The following is a 27,558-nucleotide window of genomic DNA, read 5'->3' on the forward strand; positions in this document are numbered from 1 at the left end:
TCAATGCGCTCTCTTAATGTGTGAATATGGTCCAAAGTATTGTAATTCTTTCTAAATCCAGCTTGTTCACAGGATTGCATTCTCTCTAGTTTAGATTTTATTCTATTATTTATAATTTTTGTGAAAACTTTATATATGGTGGGGAGTAGGCTTATAGGTCTGTAGTTTTTAATTTCTTCCTTATTGCCTTTTTTAAAAATTAATATGAGAAGTGAATTGTTCCAATTTTTTGGAATTTTTCTCTGTTTTAGGCATTTGTTAAAGAGTTTAGTCAGCTGTTTGATAACAGGGCTTCCTCCCAGTTTTAAGAAGTCTACCATAATTCCATCTTCTCCTAGAGCTTTTCCATTCTTCATTTCTCGCAGTGCCATTTCCCTTTGACTTGTGAGATCTCAGGGGAATCGTGTTCTTCTTCACTCGAGTTATCCATAGATGATTCTTGGATGGCACAGTCTTTGTCTTCATAGAGTTCAGTATAAAATTCCTGAATTCTATTGATTATTGCATCTCTATTTTTTATAAGTTCACCATTTTTCCTCTTACAGCAGCTATTTACTTTGTTCCAACTGATAATGTTCGTCTTAGGACCTTCATATTACTATTGCTTTCTATTGTTTCTTTAATTTTCCTAGTATTATATGATCTAAGTTCATGTTTCATCCTTTTATTTATAGTTTTACAAATTTCCACATATTCTATTTTATTGGTGTCATTCAAATCTCTTTTCATATTTAAGCTTGTTTTTGATGAAACCTTAGATTTGATGAATTTCTTCATCAAATCTAAGGTTTCCTGTCTTAGTTTTTTCGTCTCTTTGGTGCCTTTTTACACTTCCTATTTCTAGTGCGCAATTCAAGATAGATTTGGTTAATATTTCATTAGCATCATCAACTCACCTAATGGATATTATATATATATTATTGAAATTAGGATTTACTCAGGATGTATACATTTATAAAAATAAATTTAACTGACTAGAACCCGAGAAAGTATAACAAAAACCTTTAATACATCATGACTAGTTTCATCGGTGCTCCGACTTCTTCAGGTGAGAAATAAAAAACATAAGATATAAAAATAACAAGGTAAAAAACATGGACTTTCCAGCTTAATAAAAAGCAGAATAGTAACAGTTTGAATAGGTGACCACGTGCTACCGTTGCCATGAGTTGAATGTGTGCGACAGCTAATTTTAGAGTGCCGGTACTGGATCACTGCGCTATGGGAATCAGGTAAATTGTAGCTTAGATTGTTGTTCAAATGTGAAGGGTCCAGAACTATTTCTTTTGATTCGATAATTCTTCTTTCGAATTCATCCTTGCATATATATAAATTAGTAGTGCATTCCCAGTCAACTTGATGTGGCTGTTCTTCAAGGTTAGAGTTAAATTAAAGTTTTCATGACTAAGGATGTAGTTAATAAATTAGTGTACAGTGCTTACAGAAAACTGTGGTGAGACATTTCAGTGTGGAATATGTCCACCGCAAACTGCGATGTAGCTCTCACAATGTCGTACCATACTTAGCACCAAATGATTCAAGAGTTCTTGAGGCAAACTGACCCACTTCTCCATTAGAGCTAGGATAAAGTGTTGTTTCTTTTCTAAAGGGGACTTTTGAGCAGTAATGCATCTCCCCATTGCGTCCCAAACATGTTCTTTGGAGTTGAGATTTGGTGAGTGTGCTGCCCACTCAATTTGATCAATATCCTTCGTCTCCAGAAGGTATCTCCACTGCTTGTGTATGAAGTGGCATTGTGATCCATAAAAATTAATTCTTTGCTACAGCACTAAGGAACAATTGAACATAATGATGAAAAATTTTGTTGCAATATTGTTCACCAGTCATAGTCCCTTTTTCGAGCACTTGTAGCTCAGTGTGTCCAATAAGCATAATGCTTTCCCACACCATACCCCAGCACCCCTTTATCCGTGCCTTTCAAGAACATTCTCATGATGGTAAGCAGTACCAGTTTCACTTTGGATCAGGTGTCATCTGGAATCAGGGGAAAGACTAAAATGCTCACCTGTAAAGAGTACATTAGCCCATTGGTGTCTTGTCCAATTTTTACGGATACAATACCAGTGAAATATGCTGTATAATGAGCTGTGGATAAAGGGACGTAGACTACATATATGCCTGAAGGGCATATAGGCCTACTTGTAGCAGAATGTCTTGCCACAGTATGTTGAGATATCCACATACCTGTGCTTGAATGGAGCCGACTTGCAAGCTGACATGCTGTGGTGAGTCGATTACATTTTTTTGTTAAAACCAAACATCTGTCTTCATGGTAGAGTTAGGGCAACTTCTTAGCAAACTTTTGGAACACATTCCATTGGTTTGAAACTGCCCAGAGCCTGAATACAATGCTACTGTATTTACTCAAATATAACTCACACTCCCCCCCCCCATAATTAAAGTTTTCATCACATAATATATTTGAATCTTTAGCAACAATGCTTCTGTAATTAAATTAAAACAAACAGTTTCATTATTACCTTTTATCATTTCGGAATAATAAGATCACCATGATTTAAAAAAACTGAAAATGGATATGACTTACCATGAATCTCCTATTGCTACTTCTGGTCTCGAGAGCAGTTGCCTTGTGTGCATTATCATGATCATCTACCCAAATAGAGTCATCTTCACTCCTATCCATGGCATTAGAGATGCCAGTTTTTAAAAAACTCTTGGCAATTATTTCTAACAAAATTGTGTCCTAAGCACTCAAAATACAGTTACACAACGGTTCTAATGATGGTCTCCTAATTTCCCTGCTGGAGTCAGGTTATAGCTGCCTGCTGCATCCATTCTATGTAGAATTTTCATACATAGTACTTGAATGGTTTGTTGACCGATACATCCAAGGGCTGTAAAGACTACCAGGAATAATGGCCATGTCAGTCTTCGCATCCAAAAGTTGTTTTACTATTTTAAGTCCTAAATGTCAGTGGAAACTATCCCTCGAGCAGAGCTAAGTGTCAAAATAAGGCCTCTGGCTGTTTGTCCCAAACTGTTCTAATCCAATCTAACCCCATATATGAATTCCAGGGGTAAATTTCCCCTTCAACATTGTTTTCCTTTTGAACATTACGTAAGAAGGCAACTTTCTTCCACCTGCGAGCATCGTTATGCATCTGTTTTTCACTTCTAGTTGTGCTCATTATCACGTTTTTTTCCACCATTTTCTGTTGTTGTTTGGTGCAGAATGTCGAAATTGAGAGGTATTTGATTGACATTGGCTATTTGTGATAACATGCAGTTATTGTGCTTCCTAAATTGAATCACATAATGATGAAATTCCATCACTTTATTCTCAAAATCTTTTGACACTTGACAAAGGAATGTCCTTCAACGAAGGGGGAAAAAACTCTTCCTCTTAATGAATCTTGTGATCCAACCTCGTCTCACTTTCAGATCTATGTGACTGATGCTTCATTTTCTAGCTTACTCATGTGCTTTGAAATGTAATATTTTGTTCGAAACACAGTAACCATATTTATGCAAACCTAACACATATTTAAATAACTTGTCCTCCAATGCAGGAAACTTTTCACTTTTAGGTCCTCGGAATACTTTTCTGGACTTATTGGTGTTTTGTAATGCAAGTTTCTGTTTATGCAATATTGCACATTAAACCCACTCACTGCAAACTCATGCCCTGCTGCTCAATTGTCATGTTTTTCTGCAAAATCAATACCTTTGAGTTTAAAACCAGCACTGTAACTTGAACATTTCCCTATATTTCAAGCAAAAATTACCAGTAATTTACAAGACTTGAGATACATTATGAACAGTCCTTCACGAATGACTAATAAGAAGTGGAGCACGAAATGGACAGCAATGGTAGGCCAGCAGAGATAGTCCAGCTATAAAGATGTGTATGATTGGTGCAGTATTAACAAAAGATCATGCGACTAAACGACAAAAGCAAGCCGACAATTGTTAAGTTGAAATGCTGATTCTCTTCAACTGAATTTCAAAATATCTGAACTTGCGATAACAACATTCACTATCTATTTCTTAAAGTTTTAAACCTTTTTTCATGTGTGAGGTATATGTGAAACTTTTTAATTTTTTATTTTTTTTGTAAAGTAAAATCAGGAGTGCAAGATATGCATGTAGGCAAGTTATATTTGAGTAAATATGGTACATGAGATTCCAAACTCTCTGGCAATATCAGTAAGTCTGTGACCTCCTTCAAACTTTCTAATAATTCTTTCCTGCATGAATCATCTAGATGATGTCTTTGTAATGTCTCAAAGACATGATCTAGATGATATCTTTGAGACATTACAAGACATCCAAGTTTGCAACTTTATTCCTTCAAAAAAAGAGCTTCCTTCAAACATTTCACTTTGTGCAGCCTTTGCCATTTATCCTGTTCATTGTTACCACCTGACCACTTTGCACGATTTGAAAATGTGAATATGTACCTTCTTTCTATTCAGAATCATCAATTATACAAATTGCCACAAGCTGATTCATCTGAATTTGCAGTTGTAATCTTCAGAAATAGTGTTTGTCCTTAGGTTTTGGAAACCAGTGTATATGCACAGTGCAGTCCATAGGTTTTAGGACAAAAATTATGAAAAATCACATACACTTAAGAGAAAGATTAAACATATTTTTGTTATTTGAAATATGATCCATTGGCATCAATACAGGCTTTAGTGCGTTTATACAGTTTTTGGAGAACTGTAAAAAATCCTGCTTGTTTGCTTGTTTTTAATTCATCAGTTAAAGGTTTTTTTTTTTTTTTTTTCATTTTTAACTTGTGGAACAGAAAACAGTCTGGAGAAGATAAATCTAGTGAGTAAGGGAATGATAAAGGGTAGGGATACTTCATCATCATCATCAAATTCCTGCCATGTACCCTCAAGGGGTGTACAGTATATGATAGTACTACATGAAAAAAATTACATCATCACTAACTTTCTATCTACAATTTTCCTCCAAATCAGTCTGTTACTTGTCAAGACTCCAACATTATCAGATCTTATATTTCTATCGTCTAAGGCACTTTGTACTGTATCAATCCACCTATATCTTGGTCTTCCTCTGGGTCGTTTTGCTGCCAACCTGGCAGTGAACACATATTTTGCTAATCTTTCCTCGCCCATTCTATTTAAGTGACCATACCATCTGAGATTAGCTCTGCTAATGCATTCCTGGATGCTGACAGTGTCAAGTTCTTTCCTAATATCCTCGTTTTTAATATGATATTGCCATTGATGCCATCTGTTCACACCTATAATCTTTCTCAGGACTCTCATATCTGTGGTCTCTAGTCTTTGGTCAAGTGTTTTACTTCTGACCCAGCTCTCAGATCCATAAGTTAAAACTGGTTTGAACACTGTCTTGTATACGCTAATTTAGTGTTCCGACTAATTTCTCTCTTATTCCATATGAATTTATTCAGTTGACTTCCCACCATACCAGCTTTGCTGATTCTGTTGTCTATTTCTATATTTAATTTACCATCTTCAGTAAAAATCGTGCCTAAATAGCTGAAATGTTTTACTTGTTCCACAGGTTCTCCATTCACAACACAGTTGACATTTTCAATGATTTTTCATTGTCTTTGTCTTTTTATTGCTGACCTTTATACCATATCTATTACAACAGCTATTCAATTTAGTCAGAGAATCTTGCAGACTTGTAGCGGATTTATTTAGAAGTATAACATCATCCGCATAAAGCAAAGAGCTGACATTAACATCTCCAATTTTGTTATCATGTTTAATACCACTTTCCTTCATAATGTGATCCATATAGATAATGAATAACAGAGGAGATAATGTACATCCTTGCCTCACACCAGATTTAACATTAAACCATCTTCCTGTACTTCCTTCAATTCTAACTGCTGACTTACAACTCAAATAAAGACTAAGTATTGCTTGATATAATGCCCCATTGACACCATATAACTGCAGCGTATTGAATAGCTTCTCTCTTGGCACCTTGTCATATGCCTTTTCCAAATTGTCAAAACTTAAATACAGATCTTTGTTATATTCCCATGCTTTCTCGACTATTTGTCGTAAAGTTAAGATCTGATCCTGACAGCCTCTATTTGGCCTGAAATCAGCTTGTTCTTCACCAAGCTTTTCTTCCACAATTCTTCTCAACCGTTTCTCAAGTATACTCGCATAGATCCTGCCAGGAACACTCAGTAGGGAAATACCTCTGTAATTCTCACATGCAGTTTTATTTCCCTTTTTATATGGGTACTATGAGAGCTCTACTCCAATCATCAGGAATTTGTCCCTCTGTCCAGGCTTTATGAACTATGCAGTGCAGCCACTATAAGACTCTTATAGCACCAAACTTCAGCATTTCTGGTCGAATATCATCTACTCCTGCTGCCTTTCCACATTTCAAGCCTTTGATGGCTTTTTCTACTTCAAGTATGGATATGTATCCCTGACTGCATGCCTGATCAGTGTTTTTTACCACTGTGCTGTCATCACTGCTTGTTTCATTTAGCAATTTTTCAAAGTAATTACTCCATACTTCAAGGATATCTTTTTCTCCCGTTTCATGTCACCTTTATCATCTCTAACTCCTTTTACAGCACTCTTTCCTCCATTCCTAAGCTTCTTCAACAACCTCCAGAATATTTTGCCACCTTCTTGATATTTATTTTCTATATTTTTGCCAAAGTCCTCCTATGACTTTTGTTTAGCTAGTTTTACACAGTGTTTAGCATTCTTGCATTTGTCTCTATATTCTCTAAGAGCACAAGCTGACTTATTTGACAGGAATTTTTGATATGCTTTCTTCTTTTCCTTCGCTGCCTCTTTAACTTCCTGTGTCCACCAGGGAGTTCTGATTTTTTTATCCTTACAGACAACCTCACCACATGCCTCTGGCAGAATTGATCAATGTTTTCTTCAGAGTTTGCCACTGAATCTCCAAGAGGGATACTTTTGTGTGTCAAAAAGTATGCAGTACATTTGTTGGCAGCTTTGTGACTGATTGTGTTATGCAACAGGAAAAAATCTTCCAACTGGAAAATTCATTTCTCTACATCATAATTTATCGCAAATTTATTTTATTTATTAAATAAATAGATTTCGTGTGATGATACTGCGTTCCCTTTTTTTTCGGGAGTTCACAGTACCATCTAGTCCCCCCAAATTTTATCCGGGCTCTGGAACCAGCATAGGCTGACGAATCAGACCTATGGCTGGGTCAGTATTCCTGACTGTAATCCATGTGTCCTCAGACCGGTTTGCCTGCTTGTGGGATGAAAAACACCAGATAAACTGGTGGGAAAAACCTTGCTGTCCACGCCCAAGACTGGCTACCTTGGCTATGGCTGAGGAAGATCCTTAAGCTCCTCACGTCATTGACAGGAATCGAACCTAGGACACTCCTTCCCCAGGCATATGGTTGCAAAGCACAAAGCCACTAGGCTAACCGTGCGGATATTTTGATTATTAATCCATGATTATTCTCTATATTTCACAGTTTAAAATAAATTCCTTTAATATTTTTGTTATTGTTGTTGTCGAGTCCATTGAAAAGCTTCTAGATATGATATGACCATGGAACTGTTGAACTTTGATGGAGTAGAGCTTTTCTCTAGGGTTATTGTCAATTTTCTGTAGAGCAGCAGCAATTGTGGACAAGAATAGATATGGGCAGGTATTAGTTCAACTCCTAGACAGTTCTATAATGATCAGGACAGACACTCTTCATGGAATTGGGTGTGCCAGAGCCCTGTTAGCCAGCAATTTTCAGGGATTCTATGCAGAATTTAATGTAACAATTCAAGTGAAAAAAAAAAAAAGAAGTGGTAGTAGGATTAGACAAAAGAAAACTGTTAAGATACCAAACCAGAAAGTGGATGAAAAAAAAAAGCAGGATTAGTTAGGAAGAAAGTTTTTTATGCTACCATATTGGAGCTTCACTCTACAAAGCAATCCCCTACTTCTTGCCACTTCCGCCTTGGACGTGAGGTTGGACTTCTGCATGGCAATATTTTTGTTATATGAAGAAATAAGTGCAACATTTTTTCTGATTTTTATACTATATTATTTTTTAAATACAATGTTTTTTATGAAATGAAATGAGAGTTTTATTACATTAAATGGAGAATATTATGGATCCATCTATATTTTATAGCCAAATGTAGAAAGAAAATGAAGTATTAAAAAATTTACCAGTGAGCTTATGATAACAAGATGGGAATCGGAGTTGCTTCGGCTGCACTATTTAAACAACACAAATTGAGTAAGTTTCACAAGCCTGAAATGCCAGGCTTTGAATTGATCAAGTTCAAAATAATTACAAGTGGAAGTGAAGACAACAGCTCATTCAATGCTGTAACAAAAGATATGTCAAAAAGTTAAATTCATCATGAGTGATCTCGAGATGAGTGCATAATAAAATATTAAACCCTGGAACCAAGAAACTTATATCTGTCTTACATAGATACTAAAATAAACAATACTACAGTCATTTATATTTTATAGCAAAATGTGGAACAAGTGAAAGTAAGAAATGTAGAAAATTTTTCTTAGGTTTGAAAATTTACTAGAAAGTTTATCAGGAGGTTATGTTCTTAAAACTCTGGTAAATTTTCAAAATTTTAAGTTTCTTTCTATGGATCCATAATATCCTTTATTACAATATCTCACTTGTTTCAAATTGAAACATTTTAGCTCTATATTAAAAAATTTGACAGTTATTACGATTAGAGAAAGCAAAATTTTATTTTCCCTTTTTGAAGATCTTAAAAGTTTTCATTTTGGCAACGAGCAATAAGTGTGTATATTAAAGATACATGCTTATTTTGTAGCTGAATATATATATATATATATATATGTATATATATATATATATATAGAAAGTTGGAAAATAAAGAGAGCTTATGAGAATACAGTCCTCTGCATCAGAGTTGCCTTAGCTTGCACTACTTAAAAATCTTTACAAGTTTCTTGAGTAATGCATGAAATATGGATTGATCTATTTATTTTACAATGCCAAAATGAATATATTTAGTCTTTTTTACAATTACTCTTAAGCACTAACTGCTTGTTCACTTATGAAAAATTCAATTCTCTGAAATGACTTTGGTATTGAATGAGGATTCTTGTCATTTTAAGATTTCTGCCTGATCTCTGATGAGAACCAACAGTTTAAAACAGCTGTCAAGCCAGTGAAATGTACTGGGAAAGAACTAATAAAAAGGCGAATTCAGCAGCACACTTGTCTTTTTAGCAGTGCAATCTAAGGCAACTTAGATGCTGAAGATTGCATAATGATCTCATAAGCTCTTCTTGTTCAAGAGCCTGCTTGTTCTTCTCTGAGTTTCTCTTCCTTTTTGTTTTCTATATTCTATACATGCTTGCATAAATCCTACTTGAAACACTCAGCACAGAAATTTCTCTGTCATTCTCATGTTCAGTTTTATTTCCATTTTTATAGGCGGTTATATACATTTCAACTCCAGTATGATAAGTTTCAACTCCATTATGCAGTGCAGCTACTTAAACTTATAATTCTATATTTGAGCAATTCTATTTGAACATTTTTTCCCCACTACTACTATTCAAGTATTACTGATGTATACTCCAAACTGCATTGGTCTTGAATATTTTCTACCACAATTCTGTCATTGCTTGTCTAATTTACTGTAATTTACTCCTGGCATCTAGAATTTCTTTATCTTCAGTTTTTATGTCACTGTTATCATCTGTGATTCCTTTTAAAGTATTTTTTCCTCCATTTCTAAGCTTTTTCAATAGCGTCCAGAATGTTTTTTCACCTTTCTGATATTTACCTTTTATGTTCTTATCAGTCAGGAGCCTCAATAGCTTATTTGCTTTCAGCGATACCCTTCAATTCATCATCATCATCATCATCAAATTCCTGCCATGTACCTCAAGGGGTGTACAGGATATGACAGTACTACATGAAAAAATTACATCATTACTAACTTCCTATCTACAATTTTCCTCCAAATCAGTCTGTTACTTGTCAAGACTCCAACATTATCAGATCTTATATTTCTATCATCTAAGGCACTTTGTACCGTATCAATCCACCTATATCTTGGTCTTCCTCTGGGTCGTTTTCCTGCCAACCTGGCAGAGAACACTTGTTTTGCTAATCTTTCCTCTCCCATTCTATTTAAGTGACCATACCATCTGAGATTAGCTCTGCTAACGCATTCCTGGATGCTGACAATGTCAAGTTCTTTCCTAATATCCTCATTTTTAATATGATATTGCCATTGATGCCATCTGTTCACGCCTCTAATCTTTCTCAGGACTCTCATATCTGCGGTCTCTAGTCTTTGGTCAAGTGTTTTACTTCTGACCCAGCTCTCAGATCCATAAGTTAAAATTGGTTTGAACACAGTCTTGTATACAGCTAATTTAGTGTTCCGACTAATTTCTTTCTTATTCCATATGAATTTATTCAATTGACTTCCCACCATACCAGCTTTGCTGATTCTGTTGTCTATTTCTATATTTAGTTTACCATCTTCAGTAAAAATTGTGCCTAAGTAGCTGAAATGTTTTACTTGTTCCACAGGTTCTCCATTCACAACACAGTTGACATTTTCAATGATTCTGCCTATTTTCATTGTCTTTGTCTTTTTATTGCTGACCTTCATACCATATCTATTACAACAGCTATTCAATTTAGTCAGAGAATCTTGCAGACTTGTAGCGGATTTATTTAGAAGTATAACATCATCCGCATAAAGCAAAGAGCTGACATTAACATCTCCAATTTTGATATCAGGTTTAATACCACATTCCTTCATAATGTGATCCATATAGATAATGAATAACAGAGGGGATAATGTACATCCTTGTCTCACACCAGATTTAACATTAAACCATCTTCCTGTACTTCCTTCAATTCTAACTGCTGACTCACAACTCAAATAAAGACTAAGTATTGCTTGATATAATGCCCCATTGACACCATATAACTGCAGCGTATTGAATAGCTTCTCTCTTGGCACCTTGTCATATGCCTTTTCCAAATCGACAAAACTTAAATACAGATCTTTGTTATATTCCCATGCTTTCTCGACTATTTGTCGTAAAGTGAAGATCTGATCCTGACAGCCTCTATTTGGCCTGAATCCAGCTTGTTCTTCACCAAGCTTTTCTTCCACAATTCTTCTCAACCGTTTCTCAAGTATACTTGCATAGATCTTGCCAGGAACACTCAGTAGGGAAATACCTCTGTAATTCTCACATTCAGTTTTATTTCCCTTTTTTATATATAGGTACTATGAGAGCTCTACTCCAATCATCGGGAATTCGTCCCTCTGTCCAGGCTTTCTGAACTATGCAGTGCAGCCACTGTAAGACTCTTATACCACCATACTTCAGCATTTCTGGTCGAATATCATCTACTCCTGCTGCCTTTCCACATTTCAAGCCTTTGATGGCTTTTTCTACTTCAAGTATGGATATGTATTCCTGACTGCATACGTGGTCAGTGTTTTTTATCACTGTGCTGTCATCACTGCTTGTTTCATTTAGCAGTTTTTCAAAGTAATTACTCCATACTTCAAGGATATCTTTTTCTCCTGTTTTCATTTCACCTTTATCATCTCTAATTCCTTTTACAGCACTCTTTCCTCCATTCCTAAGCTTCTTCAACAACCTCCAGAATATTTTGCCACCTTCTTGATATTTATTTTCTATATTCTTGCCAAAGTCCTCCCATGACTTTTGTTTAGCTAGTTTTACACACTGTTTAGCTTTCTTACATTTGTCTCTGTATTCTGTAAGAGTAAAAGCTGACTTATTTGCCAGGAACTTTTGATATGCTTTCTTCTTTTCCTTCACTACCTCTTTAACTTCCTGTGTCCACCAGGGAGTTCTGATTTTTTTATCCTTGCACACAACCTCACCACATGCCTCTCTGGCAGAATCAATCAATGTTTCCTTCAGAGTTTGCCACTGAATCTCCAAGGTTTGATTCCTGTTCTCAAACTCTTTCATTTTCTTTTCAATAATATTTCTGTATTTTAGTCTACAGTTTACATCTGAGAGCTGCTCAACTTTTATTCGCTTTAAAACTTTCTTACATGTTATTCTTTTCAATATGAAATTCAATTTTATCCTGCTCAAGACTAAATAGTGATCACTTCCAATTTCAAATCCTCTGTACACTCTGGTGTCCTGCACCAGGGAGAAAACATCACTATCAACAATAACATAGTCAATGAGACTTTTCTTATTCCTAGCCTCTTCTCTCCATGTGAATTTGTGCACATTTTTATGTTGGAACATGGTGTTAGTAATAACCAGTCCATGTCCTGAGCAGAAATCCAACAGATATTTGCCATTATTATTAGCTTTGCTCTTTTCTCCAAATTTTCCCAAAATATTTTTGTATGTCTCACAATCATTTCCTACTCTACTATTTAGATCCCCAACAAGGACCAACTTTTCATTTTTCATTGTGTCAGTTGCTTTTTCTAAAGCCTCAAAAAATTCCTCCACTTCTACCTTAGTAGAACCTTCTGTGGGACCATAGGCACAAATAAGTCTCATTGTCCAGTTCCCCATTCTCATATTTGCCCACATTACTCTACTTGAGACTGACTGCCATTCAAGAAGATTAGCCTCGTATTTTGTGTTGAATACTATGGCTACTCCTTCTTTTCCTTGATTGTCATTGCCTGAATATAACATTTTGTATTTATTGCTCAGAAAGATCTCACCAGTTTTGATCTTTTTTGTTTCAGTCACCCCTATTATGTCGATCTGGTACTTATCTAATTCCTCAGCTAGCTCCATTTCTTTGCCATTCAGGCTTCTTACGTTGATAGTACCGATCTTTAACTCTGGTGATGTTGAGTTGGGGTTTGTTTTCAGATTTGTTCCAGTAGCTGACTTTTCGCTGTTCGCCCTGGTTCCCTGGCGAAAACAACGGGGGCCTTGTTTAACCGGGCGACGCCCCAGCCGGCATGAAATTTTGTCATGTTGTACCATCATTTTTCATTTTGGTTTAACCAATAAGAATACAATTTGGTCGGCTAAATCCCAAATTGCCAGCCCATCCTCGTTCGTTCAGTATCAAAGTAGATACCCAACAGGGTGCACCACGAGAAGGTGAGGATTGGACATTAGGTCAGAAGCCCTGGTCGGTTCTCCGCATTCCTGTAAAGGCTATGTGGAGGTCTCCTCTCAGTTATACAGCTTCAATTCAAAAGACGTCAATTTAAATCCTGTGTGATACCTGAAGAACCTTCATCAGGACTTCTCAAGTCGATACAAAATTAATAATGGAAAAAACTCACGTACAAAGATTATTTAATAGTATAATTTTAGGCGAAAATTATACTATTAAATAATCTTTGTACGTGAGTTTTTTCCGTTATTAATTTTGTATCGATATGTCTACTCACGGTATACCTCTTTTAGGACTTCTCAAGTGGAGGTGAGTTAACTGGTCTCATATGATGTTAGCAGAGTTTCGGGTTTTTCATCTTCTGCATATAGGCAAACTGGCCAGCAGAACACACATAATTTACATATATACAAAGTATACTTATAGGCATAGAACTAACCACCTTATCCAGGAATCATGATTGCTAAATCCAAGGATATTTGTGGTGGTTATGGATGTTTAAGGACTTATTAAAAACTGTAGAAGAAGAAGATATTATTATTATGTGACACCTCCAGGGAGTCCAAAGACTCATCAAGGGAGAGCACCTACTCTATAACTGTCTGTCTTCACACTCAATCCACCAACTACAACGAACTGAGACTACATCAATGCCATCTACCGCCCACCACTACTAGTATTTTCACAGACAATCGCAAACATCCATGCCCATTGATGTTTGCGATTTGAACCTGCAGCCTTTTGCCTGGAGAGCAGATACACTAACCACTTGGCCAACCAGGCTGGCCTATATTCTTACCAGTCTTTCCATGACCTTTATTTAAGTACTTTTACACAATGCTTCACTTTTGTATATTTTTCTCTGTATTTTCTCTGAGCACATGCTGACACTTGCTAGGAACATTTGATACATTTTTTCTTTTCCATGGCTGCCCTTTTCACTTCCTAAATCCACCATGTAGTTTTGATTTTTCTACCCTTGCAAGCATCCACATCCCTCTCAGGCTGATTCAACATTTCTTCAGAGTTTGCAACTCAGTCTCTTTCAAGGTCTGATTATGTTTTCAAACTCTTTCATTTTTTTCTTGAATAATCAGTAAACTGGAGCAGATGGGTATAGATATAGGGTTGGTGAGATGGATAAGAGGGTGGTTGAAGGAGAGATATCAAAGAGTGGTTTATTCAGGAGTGGAGTCTAAAAGACGTCTTGTGACTAGTGGAGTGCCACAGGGCTCTGTTCTTGGACCACTGCTTTTCAATTTGTTCATCAATGATATTGGAAAGGACCTGAGAGGAAGTGTTCACTTGTTTGCTGATGATGCAAAGTTGGGTAGAGCAATTGTGAGTGCACAAGATGTCAAAATTTTACAGGATGATTTGGATAGTTTGGAGGACTGGGCTAGGAAAAATGGATGTCAATTTAATGTGGCAAAGTGTAAGGTTATGCACTTTGGGGTGAAAAGAATAGCAGCAGTATATCGCATTGGTGGAATCATACTCCAGGAGATTGATGAGGCCAGGGATTTGGGAGTGTTGGTGGATAGGGAATTGAAGTTTAGGGGGCACATTGCAAAAGTAACTAAAACAGCTCACCAAATCACTTGGCTTCTGAAAAATACTTTAACATGCAGAGACAAACAAGTTGTTGTTCCTCTGTATCGAGCCTTGATAAGACCCCATCTGGACTTCTGTGCCCAGCTATGGGCACCAGGGTTTCTTCGTGATGGGGAGGAAGTGGAGAGGGTCCAGAGACGAGTGACCAAGATGATAGCAGGTCTGTGGAATGAACCTTATGAGAATAGGTTGAGGATTTGTGGGTTGCAGAAATTGGACGATAGGCGAAGGAGGGGTGATATGATTGAGACATTCAAATTACTGAAGGGTTTTTATAAGATTGATCCAGAAGATATTTTTGAAAATATGACTGGTGGTGGGAGGACTAGGGGCCATGCATGGAAGCTGGGCAAGAGCGTGGTTGACAAGGGTGTTAGAGCTAGGTTCTTTACTTGGAGAGTGGTAAATGAGTGGAATAAGCTTCCAGAGTCTGTTGTGGGTGCTACGACCGTGAATGAGTTCAAGGCAAGGTATGATAGATACTGTGTGAATGTTGAATAGTTGTTCTTGACATGATGTTAGGGCCTCCCTCGATGAGTCTGTCGACTCCTTGGAGTTTCCCGGAACAACAATAATAATAATAATATTTGTATATTTGAATCTATAGTTCACCTTCAAAAGCTACTCAGCTTTAATTCCATTTAAAATTTTGTATTTATTTTCATACTGTTCTTATTTTGCTTTTTTAGTATGAAATTTATTTTATTCTGCTCAAAAGTAAATGGTATTCTCTCCTTGTTTCAAATCCCAATTGATCAAGTAATATTGAAGAAAGGAATAATGAATTAAATGTGAACAATGACCTAAAAGAGATAGATAATGAAATAGAAAGCAAACTAAATATATTTAATAATGTAGCCTCAGTGTGATTCCTAGGCACAATAATGTGTTTTCCATTGCTGCTCCTAAATATATAAATTTATTTTTAATTGTTGACCTTGTAATTTTCATTCCTCATTCAAGTGTTGTACTACTGTTAATAATACATCTTTAGTACAGTCAGAATGATACATGTCTCCTGGTTGAAAAAACCTGAAGTTGGGTCCCATTTAACACATAAGGAATTTTATAACAGCTTTATATCTGGAAATGGGTTATATTGTCAGGTAGGAATTTTCTGTGCCAGATTTCAGGCTTTTTCCTATGGGAAGGTCATCTGATGAGTATGCTCAGTTGACTGAGATAACAAACATGCTCATGGTGGACATAAGCTATAAACAACCACTTCTATTAATACTAAGAAAGTATTAATGAATAGAAATGCACTGTATAAGTAAATGAATTCTTCTGCAGTAGAAATTGCAAAACTGTTCAATTTTTGCGAACCTAGGTATTATCACAAAGAATTAAATATCTTTCTGTTTTTTTATCAGTGAAAGAATAATATCAAAACTTTATGAAGGTCTATGATTCTTAAGTTACAATTACCTTCCTCTCACACATTACTTGATTAAAGGTTTACTATACCGAACTCGAGGATTCCTCATGCTTGTCCCTTCGATTCTTGGATTCCTTTCCTTCAAAACATTTTCTTCCCTCTATGTTAAGGCTAAAATTCCTGTCAGATTAGGTTGGTCCTCATGGAGTCTGCATACCGATCATCTATGCCTAGAATATTCTTAGTGCGAGGCGATTCTGCATCCATAAGGCATGCTACCTGGCCACTATCTTTTCCAGGAGTTGTTGCCCTCTTGCTTCGAAAATCCTCTATTCGTTCATCGTAGGGCTTGGAATCCGCGATCCCTCTAATCACAACCCAACACCTCCGACTTCTGCCACTAAGAGAGAACAGAGCCTCCAGACAAAAAGCAAAAAGTCCTTTGGGGGGGGGGGGTTTCCAGCCCTTTTATATCAACCCTAAATTTTCACCCAACACGTTATTCCTTTGTACTCGTGGATCTTGCCTTTTTGTAGCGTCTTCCCCGAAAACTTAGGTCGCCACGTGCCATATGCGCGCGTGACCACTTGAGTCAACTTATTAATCCAGTGTCTTGCCCGCATACTTTGACCTTATAATCTCAGTTGGTTATATGCAAATTACACAGAAATTCTTTTATATCAGTTCTAACAGAAAATATGTATATAACAAATTCATTGTCTAACATACAATTTAGTAGGTATTTTACATAGGAATATTCACAAGTTTTGCACTAATTATGGTATCCAATATTTGTCAGGCTATATGCAACTTATACTAAAATACAAGCATATCCTTTTCAAAGGTTTTAACTTGTCAAATTATGAATGAAACATTCCTTAGTGAATTGTATTCATTCACAATATAACAAAGGTTTGCCTTCCCTTTTAAAAAAAAAATTTCTACAAAAAAATTTTATATATATTTTTTTTTGTGTTCCCCCTTTCAATTCCTGGGGTGGGGGGGGGGGTCTTCATCTTGAATAAATCTGTCTTTGAAATTGCCATTAGCCATGACTATGTTTTCAGAATTCCTTCCTTCTGTTTTTTTTTTCTTACATCATGCTGTGAACTCCTGATTATAAAAGTAACGTGTATTATTTAGGTTTTTGTGTGTGTGTGTGTGTGTGTGTAAAATGCTCTGAATACGATTTATTTCCTTGGGTGGGTTCGCCCGGCCGTTGTGTCTTGGTCTTAAATTGTACCTGGCTTGTGCTGACTCTCCAATCCCATTGTTAATCAAATGTTTCTCTCCTCTCATTTTGATTAATGTTTTTTCATTCAGATGTCCTGTTCCAGTGCAGTCTCTATGCCAATTGTATGTGGTGTAATGATCATCCAAAATAGGATTCTCCTCTCCTCCCTAATGGCAATCTCTCCTTTTCCTGCATGTTGTAGGCTCCGTGCTATCCTTACTTCTTGGATAAGTGTTCCCTGCACGATTGTTCCTCTTTCTTACCTACATGCTTTCCAACGAATCCCCTTGACACACTAACTTGTGTGATCTGGTTTTATATAATTTCAATCTGTTCGAGTGTACTATTAAAGTTTTTCCCTGTTTAGTCTTCTCCTTTATTCTATAAGTCACCAGAGATAATTTTTCTTGGATCTCATAAGGCCCAGCTGCACTCTTTCCAAACTTTCCTCCTTTCTTGTTGACAGAGTTTTTTGTTCTAGCAAGACAAGATTACCTGGTTTTAGATCCTTATATTTTCTCAACTTGTTGGCATAAGTTCTCACCCATTGTGAGCAAATTTTGCTAGATTTAACTACCATCTCATATGCTATATTATGATCCATGATTAGGCTATTTAGGTAATCGTCTATGTCAGGGAATCCAGAGCTTACCCGGTAGTTCTTGAAATCATTGGGGAAAAGAGGCTCAAACCTTAAAGAACAATAGCAAGGGCTTCCCTAATGGCAGTATGTAGAGTGGTCCTGCATGCAAATAAGGTGTGCGATAAGTAGGAATCCCAGTTTGACACCTGGCTATCTGCTAATTTGAATAGGGTAAGTTTCAGTGTCCTGTTCATCCTCTCACACATTCCATTCCTCTGGGGGTGATAAGGGGTGGTGAACAACTTTTTTATTCTCAACAACTTGCACAGCTGTAGCATGACTTCAGCTGTGAAGTTAGAGCCTTGATCTGATAGGAGGGTTTGGGGTATTCCATACCTGGAGATAATGAACTTGATAAACTTATCTGCTACAGTTCTTGTAGTCTGATCCTTAATTGCCACAGCCTCTGGATATTGGGAGAACATGTCTATAATTACTAATATATACCTATTGCCCTTCTTGGTGATAGGGAGCGGGCCCACAATATCCATGGCTACTGCCTGAAAAGGGCACGTGGGGATTGGGAATGACTGGAGTGGGGGCCTTACCTATAATGCTGGACTTTTGTTGGCATAAGTGGCAGGAGGACGACACATGTGACTCAACTTCCCCCTCATCCCTTTCCATATATATATATATCTGTCCCGCACTCTATTCCACGTTCTATGTATCCCCTGGTGACCCGCTAGATCAAATCATGAAATGTGTAGAGTACCCAGGGAATCATGATTTCTGGAACTAGGATCTTATCCTTCTGCCTCCCTGTGATGGCCTGCCTTGATAGCAAAAGACTGTCCTGGTCTATGTACAAGGTGTGATGGAAGGATTTCCTGTCCAGGGACTTCTCTCCTTTTAAGACCCTCTTATACACCCCCCCCACCCACACACACACATTGGATCCCTTTTCTGCTCTTCTATTATACGAGGTTTGTCCCAGACTTGGTATTTCAGAGGTGTGCTCTTTATCTTATCTAACTCTTCTGCCTTAAGTATGGAGTTGATTACTTCTCCATCTGAGCTGACGCTCTCGTCAGGTTCAGAGTCTAGGAATCTCGACAGATAATCTGCAACTACGTTGGCTGAGCCAGGAATGTAGTTTATCTCTAGGTTGAATTCCTGCATCTCTAAGGTCCACCGGATAATCCTCTGATTCTTATCCTTCATGGAAGAGATGAATGACAGAGGCTTGTGGTCAGAACAAGCTTGATTTGTTGCCCTAACAGCATATACCTGAACTTTCTAAGGGTGTAAATGATGGCGAGCACTTCCTTCTCAATTACAGAGTAGTTTCCCTCAGATGATGAAAGCTTTCTACTGACGAATGCGATGGACTTAAAGCCTTCCCCTTCCCTCTGCTCTACAACCGAGGCAATCGTTTCATTGGAGGCATCTGCTGAGAGAAAAAAAGTTTGACCAAGCCTGGGATAGGTCAGCACCGGGGATCTGGTCAAAGCCAAATTTAAAAGTTGATGCGCTCACTGTTGTTCTCCCCCCACACACACACACACTCGAACTTGACCCCTTTTTTTGTTAGCCTAACTATGGGCTCCATTAATTTGGAGCATTCAGGAATGAACTTCCTATAGAAGTTAATCATGCCCAAATACCTCCAGACCTGCTTTACAGTAGTGGGGATCCTTACCTTTAATATAGCAGTCACATTGGTTTTTGTGGGTGTTATTCCAGCTTCATTCACAATGTGCCCTAAATATTCGACTTCCCTGAGGAAAAACTGACACTTCGAGTACTTTAGGGAAAGTTGGGCCCTGTTTAGTCTTTCCATAACTCCCATCAGTAATCTGCTGTGCTCCTTAATGCAAGATCAGTAGACCAGGAGATCGTCCTGGAAGCATATAAATCCTCTTCCTAACATGTCAGATAGGATAGAGTTCATTAGACAATGGAAACTCATGGCTGAGTTCCTGGTCCCTTGGGGAAGGCGACACAGTTGATACTTTTGCCATCTCGTAGTGAAGGCAAAGTACTTCCTATCTTCCTCCCTTAGAGGAATTTGGAAGTAGCCAGAGTTCAGGTCTAATTTTGAGAAATATTTAGCTGCTTCCAGGCCGGTCAATAAGTCCTCAATCTTGCACACTGGAAAATCAGTAGGTTTGGTGACCTTGTTTACCTCTCTCAAGTCCAGAACAAACCTCATCATCATCATCATCATCATCAAATTCCTGCCATGTACCCTCAAGGGGTGTACAGGATATGACAGTACTACATGAAAAAATTACATCATTACTAACTTCTTATCTACAATTTTCCTCCAAATCAGTCTGTTACTTGTCAAGACTCCAACATTATCAGATCTTATATTTCTATCGTCTAAGGCACTTTGTACCGTATCAATCCACCTATATCTTGGTCTTCCTCTGGGTCGTTTTCCTGCCAACCTGGCAGAGAACACTTGTTTTGCTAATCTTTCCTCTCCAATTCTATTTAAGTGACCATACCATCTGAGATTAGCTCTGCTAACGCATTCCTGGATGCTGACAATGTCAAGTTCTTTCCTAATATCCTCATTTTTAATATGATATTGCCATTGATGCCATCTGTTCACGCCTCTAATCTTTCTCAGGACTCTCATATCTGCAGTCTCTAGTCTTTGGTCAAGTGTTTTACTTCTGACCCAGCTCTCAGATCCATAAGTTAAAATTGGTTTGAACACAGTCTTGTATACAGCTAATTTAGTGTTCCGACTAATTTCTTTCTTATTCCATATGAATTTATTCAATTGACTTCCCACCATACCAGCTTTGCTGATTCTGTTGTCTATTTCTATATTTAGTTTACCATCTTCAGTAAAAATTGTGCCTAAATAGCTGAAATGTTTTACTTGTTCCACAGGTTCTCCATTCACAATACAGTTGACATTTTCAATGATTCTGCCTATTTTCATTGTCTTTGTCTTTTTATTGCTGACCTTCATACCATATCTATTACAACAGCTATTCAATTTAGTCAGAGAATCTTGCAGACTTGTAGCGGATTTATTTAGAAGTATAACATCATCCGCATAAAGCAAAGAGCTGACATTAACATCTCCAATTTTGATATCAGGTTTAATACCACATTCCTTCATAATATGATCCATATAGATAATGAATAACAGAGGGGATAATGTACATCCTTGTCTCACACCAGATTTAACATTAAACCATCTTCCTGTACTTCCTTCAATTCTAACTGCTGACTCACAACTGAAATAAAGACTAAGTATTGCTTGATATAATGCCCCATTGACACCATATAACTGCAGCATATTGAATAGCTTCTCTCTTGGCACCTTGTCATATGCCTTTTCCAAATCGACAAAACTTAAATACAGATCTTTGTTATATTCCCATGCTTTCTCGACTATTTGTCGTAAAGTGAAAATCTGATCCTGACAGCCTCTATTTGGCCTGAATCCAGCTTGTTCTTCACCAAGCTTTTCTTCCACAATTCTTCTCAACCGTTTCTCAAGTATACTTGCATAGATCTTGCCAGGAACACTCAGTAGGGAAATACCTCTGTAATTCTCACATTCAGTTTTATTTCCCTTTTTATATATGGGTACTATGAGAGCTCTACTCCAATCATCAGGAATTCGTCCCTCTGTCCAGGCTTTCTGAACTATGCAGTGCAGCCACTGTAAGACTCTTATACCACCATACTTCAGCATTTCTGGTCGAATATCATCTACTCCTGCTGCCTTTCCACATTTCAAGCCTTTGATGGCTTTTTCTACTTCAAGTATGGATATGTATTCCTGACTGCATGCCAGGTCAGTGTTTTTTATCACTGTGCTGTCATCACTGCTTGTTTCATTTAGAAGTTTTTCAAAGTAATTACTCCATACTTCAAGGATATCATTTTCTCCTGTTTTCATGTCACCTTTATCATCTCTAACTCCTTTTACAGCACTCTTTCCTCCATTCCTAAGCTTCTTCAACAACCTCCAGAATATTTTGCCACCTTCTTGATATTTATTTTCTATATTCTTGCCAAAGTCCTCCCATGACTTTTGTTTAGCTAGTTTTACACACTGTTTAGCTTTCTTACATTTGTCTCTGTATTCTGTAAGAGTAAAAGCTGACTTATTTGCCAGGAACTTTTGATATGCTTTCTTCTTTTCCTTCACTGCCTCTTTAACTTCCTGTGTCCACCAGGGAGTTCTGATTTTTTTATCCTTGCACACAACCTCACCACATGCCTCTCTGGCAGAATCAATCAATGTTTCCTTCAGAGTTTGCCACTGAATCTCCAAGGTTTGATTCCTGTTCTCAAACTCTTTCATTTTTTTTTCAATAATATTTCTGTATTTTAGTCTACAGTTCACATCTGAGAGCTACTCAACTTTTATTCGCTTTAAAACTTTCTTGCATGTTATTCTTTTCAATATGAAATTCAATTTTATCCTGCTCAAGACTAAATAGTGATCACTTCCAATTTCAAATCCTCTGTACACTCTGGTGTCCTGCACCAGGGAGAAAACATCAGAACAAACCTTAACCCACCATTTGGTTTTTCTACTAAGATGAATGGACTGTTCCACCTAGAATTGGATCATTCAATAATGTCCGCCTTCTCGTACTCTAGTAATAACTTTTGGAGTTTGTCCGTATGTTTGAACGGTGTTTGATACTGTTTGACATATACTGGTACATCGGATGTAATTTGAACAGTATGCTGTACCTTGTTGGTGCAGGAAAGAGAGCTGATCTCCTCTGTGAACACTCTCAGGTAGTGATGGAACACTAACTTGAAAAATTCTTTGATTTGCATCCTTTCCTGCTCTGAGCTTGATAACTTAATGGTACCTTGTACTAACTTATCCTTCCACATACTCGAGTCATCGATATGATCCTTCAATTCGATTTCCATAGCCTCGCTCACCTCACCAGCACACCTTATTCTGAATTCTGGCTTGGACTTCTTTCTACATAGAGATAGTGTCTTACTAGCGAAGTCACACATAAATCTATGCTTCTCCAGAAAATCTGGCCTAGTATGACTTGATTACTAGTGTCTGCAAGCTCGGGGAGGACCAGCATTTCATGCGAGATGTTTACCGGGAAGCATGGCATGGAGATTTTTACTTTGCCCTTCAATACTGAGAGGAGCTCAACCTTTGCGATTCCCATGATCTTTACAGGGTTGCACAATTCGGTGAAGTTGTTAGGGGTTGTAGTCCGGAATTCCTTGATTAATGGCATTGGAATCACGGATACATGAGCCCTGGTGTCAAACAAGAAGTTGCAGGGGATTTCCTCAATAAAACCTTCCACCAGAGACAAGGGCAACCTTCCCTCTACCTCTGCCACCGATACAGTTTGCTTTCTGTACTCCTCTTGTTTATTTGAGCTCCCCCTTTTGGGTGATTCACTGGCGATTGTAACTAGGTCTCCCCTTTTTACACTTGTTTTGGAGAGATTCGAAATCTCCAATCCTATTCCCTGTCCATCACGTTTCGAAGGGTGGGTTCCCTTCCTCACATTATGTTTCTGCAGATTTACTGCTTCTGCCTCCTCTTTCATTACGCACTGATGGTACTTGAATGACTTCAGGAGATCAGAACCTACATTAGAGATGGACTTGTTCTCAGAACCTACAAGGAGGGGAACATGAGCCCCTGATCCCTTCTGCAATTGTAGCCTCAAAGAGGAGGCATGAGCCATCTCTTTCACTATTTTCTCTCTCTCTCTCTCTCTGGCCGGGTTGTGGCATCCATCCAAGTCTCTTGCCCCTTTTTATAAATGAACCCTCTCAATTCATCACACAACCCAATCCTAAATTGTTGGAATGCTGTCCACTCTAGTGGGTCCTTTCCTCTGGGAATGAGGTTCTCATGGATCAAGTATTGGACAGTACTCTGTTTAGATAACTAGTTACACTTTTGCCTTCTTCCTGTATGCATCCATACAATTCCCTCAAGGTTTGGGCCCCCCTTTTTTCTTCAAATACTCAGAGATTAGTATCTCTTTAAAATTTTGATATTTCAGGGTCTCTTTTAGAACAGGGAAGGCATATAGGAAGGTTTTGGCCTGCCTTACCAGCTTACTGCAGAGTAGCTCTTCAATATAGCAAAAGAATGCTATGACATTGTACGTCTTTCTTCCGCTGAAAATTGCGGGAACACCTGTTGTGGATTTATACACCTAAAGAACTCTGTATCGTTCATTCCTGAACTACTGGTAGGAGTGGACATGCTTATACCTGAGTTTACAATGTACTACACTAGAAAATATTCAAACTACTCAAAATTTAACCTTTGCTCTTCAAATGCCCGGTCAGAATCTGAAACCTACTCACTTTGAACTGTCTAAGATTTCAATTTAATAGTATAATTCACATCCTGTTGGCTGTGCCATTTGTTATAACATGTCGTCGTAGGTCTATCTCTTGAATAATTTGCCCTATTTCAGCAGTACCTATAATGTGTCTGTCTTTGTTTTACTAATATATACTTCAGCCCTTTTGATTATCACGTGCATGAGTCTGATCTACAAAGGGATTGTCTCAAGGCTGAGCCAACCCCTTGGTAACAAAGCTTCTGAAGTTAACTTCTTAAGGTTCTGGGAAAATTTATTTGTTCTGCTGTGCCACCCAGAACCCTTAGATTGGAAAAATGTCTCAGTCAAGAAGTGAACCTTCAGATATGCATGTGATTATTCTATCTATTTCTATACTAAGTTATCAATTATGAATACCTTTTATGATCAACCGTGTTTGCAGTCGTGGTTTTAATTAACAATTATTTCCCACTTAGATCCGAATAATTTATGAGTGGTGCATCGGATTCTTAGACACAGGCAACCAAATTAATAAGAGCAAAAGGTTTATTTAACATAATGATCATCATACAGAATAAAGAACTTTCAATTATCACTGTACTACTAGATTACAAAGTAAAATTAATCAATATACATCACACAGTAATTAATACTACAAAAACATTATGTTCAAAGATTCAAAGCTTGCATTCTTAGATTATAAAACCAATAATAACTTTTAGGTGTTAATCAAGCTGTCTGGATTAGACATCTCTACAGCTCTTAAACATAGCTAGCAATCAACACAAGTACAATTATAATACATAGCACATATTGCTCATCGACTACGATTAAACTATCACAGTTCTGTCTTAATAGATAGAGTCTCAAAACTTTATGAAGGTCTATGATTCTTAAGTTACAATTACCTTCCTCTCACACATTACTTGTAGAAAGTATTTTTAACTTGGGTATAGTTATGTTAAAGATACCAAGCCATTTTAAACCTGGTTTTACTCCATTTTTCCCAAGTAAGCAAACAGACAAAATGTCAAGTTTGTGCCTGCAATTTATGCAAGACTAGCTGATCCTACAGGTAGTGCAAGACCAAAGCAACTCGTGGTAAAGGTGGAGCAAGCTCTGATCACTAATCTTAATATTTACCCTTAATGCCAAAACACATCTCCAAGAAGGGGATGTATGATGTTTTGTATTAAAGGCAAGGGGCCACTACCCAGACCGGTTTCGACCTTTATTGAGGTCTCATCAGTGGAGCCAGGCTAGAAATACCAAGATTTAGTAATGCAGAGCTTGTAAGTATTTTACCAAAACAAGTTACCATAAGGTGTTATAACCTTATTAAATAAAAATCTCAGGAGGAGATATAAATGTAGAAAGTATTTTTAACTTGGGTATAGTTATGTTAAAGATACCAAGCAATTTTAAACCTGGTTTTACTCCATTTTTCCCAAGTAAGCAAACAGACAAAATGTCAAGTTTGCGCCTGCAATTTATGCAAAACTAGCTGATCCTACAGGTAGTGCAAGACCAAGGCAACTCGTGATAAAGGTGGAGCAAGCTCTGATCACTAATCTTAATATTTACCCTTAATGCCAAAACACATCTCCAAGAAGGGGATGTATGATGTTTTGTATTAAAGGCAAGGGGCCACTACCCAGACCGGTTTCGACCTTTATTGAGGTCTCATCAGTGGGAGCCAGGCTAGAAATACCAAGATTTAGTAATGCAGAGCTTGTAAGTATTTTACCAAAACAAGTTACCATAAGGTGTTATAACCTTATTAAATAAAAATCTCAGGAGGAGATATAAATGTAGAAAGTATTTTTAACTTGGGTATAGTTATGTTAAAGATACCAAGCAATTTTAAACCTGGTTTTACTCCATTTTTCCCAAGTAAGCAAACCGACAAAATGTCAAGTTTGCACCTGCAATTTATGCAAGACTATGCTTGGTATCTTTAACATAACTATACCCAATTCAAGAGAGAACAGAGACTCCAGACAAAAAGCAAAAAGTCCTTTGGAGGGGTTTTCCAGCCCTTTTATGTCAACCCCTACCCGGACTCCTTGTAACCCTAAATTTTCACCCGACACGTTATTCCTTTGCACTCATGGGTCTTGCCTTTTCGTAGCGTCTTTCCCGAAAATTCAGGTAGCCACGTGGCGTATGCGCGCGTGACTGCTTGAGGCAACTTACTAATCCGGTGTCTTGCCCGCTTACTTTGGCATTATAATCTCAGTTGGTTATATGCAATTTACACAGTAATTCTTTTATATCAATTCTAACAGAATTGATATAAAATTGATGCAGAAAATATGAATATAACAAATTCATTGTCTAACATACAATTTAGTAGGTATTTTACATGGGAATGTTCACAAGTTTTACATTAATTATGGTATCCAATATTTGTCAGGCTATATACAACTTATACTAAAATACAAGCATATCCTTTTCAAGGGATTTTACTTGTCAAATTATGAATGAAACATTCTTTAGTGAATTGTATTCATTCACAATTTAACAGAGGGTTGTCATTATGAAATTCAGATAAATAGTACATTATTTTACAGTGGGTAGACTGAGATTTTCTTTGTTCTTGTTTTTTTTTTTTATTTATTTATTTATTATATCAGCATCAAAATAATTATGATTATTTTGATTATTTATTTATGATTATTTTAAATCTTTTCAGAATTGTCATTATTATTTTGATTATTATTATTTGCTGTTATTCTATCTTCTTCAGGTGGGTCTTTTAGATATTGATCTCTGTGGTCCAAGCGTACCTCATATGTTGAACCTAGAAACCAAGGATGTGCATCAATGCCCAGAGGGGTAAGGAAAATTTTTCTTAGTAATTGTTACAGTACAAATTAAAATTCATTCTTTAGTTGAATTCTTCGTAATAATGCAGAATTTAACTATGTAGATTAAAATATATACTACAAAAGCGTTTTTTACCCTCCCCCTTTCAGTATTTTGCAAACATCTAACAGTTTGTATTAGTTATGCTCTAAGAAATGCTTCTACTTTGAAAGAGATGTGTGAGATTTTATGTTAATCTATACACAAAGAATAAATCTTACCATAGGTAGGATAAGATAGTCTAGACTCTGCTCTACAGACCAAATATCACTTGATGGTCTCATGCTGAAAATAGTTAAAAGAACTTAACAAATATTAATCATCTCTCCAACTTACCATGTGTAAGTTGAAGAGCAGATATATCTACTTGGCCAAATATGCTGTTTGGCTGGCTCAATGAATGCATGCCACATCA

At 37.1% G+C, this 27,558-nt stretch overlaps 1 protein-coding gene across 1 annotated transcript in view; it reads left to right on the forward strand.

Moving 5' to 3' along the window:
* Nucleotides 1–27,558, forward strand: part of Nubp2 (NUBP iron-sulfur cluster assembly factor 2) — a 103,552-nt gene that overhangs the window by 15,861 nt on the left and 60,133 nt on the right. The window contains exon 3 of the mRNA XM_090415512.1: nt 27,025–27,113. Within this exon, the coding sequence (XP_090271638.1) occupies nt 27,025–27,113 (89 nt within the window). The remainder of the gene's footprint in view (nt 1–27,024; nt 27,114–27,558) is intronic.

This window comes from Typopeltis vanoorti, chromosome 3, assembly GCF_054136105.1.
Source record: "Typopeltis vanoorti isolate ZY-2024b chromosome 3, IOZ_Tvanoo_1.0, whole genome shotgun sequence".
Taxonomy (NCBI): domain Eukaryota; kingdom Metazoa; phylum Arthropoda; class Arachnida; order Uropygi; family Thelyphonidae; genus Typopeltis; species Typopeltis vanoorti.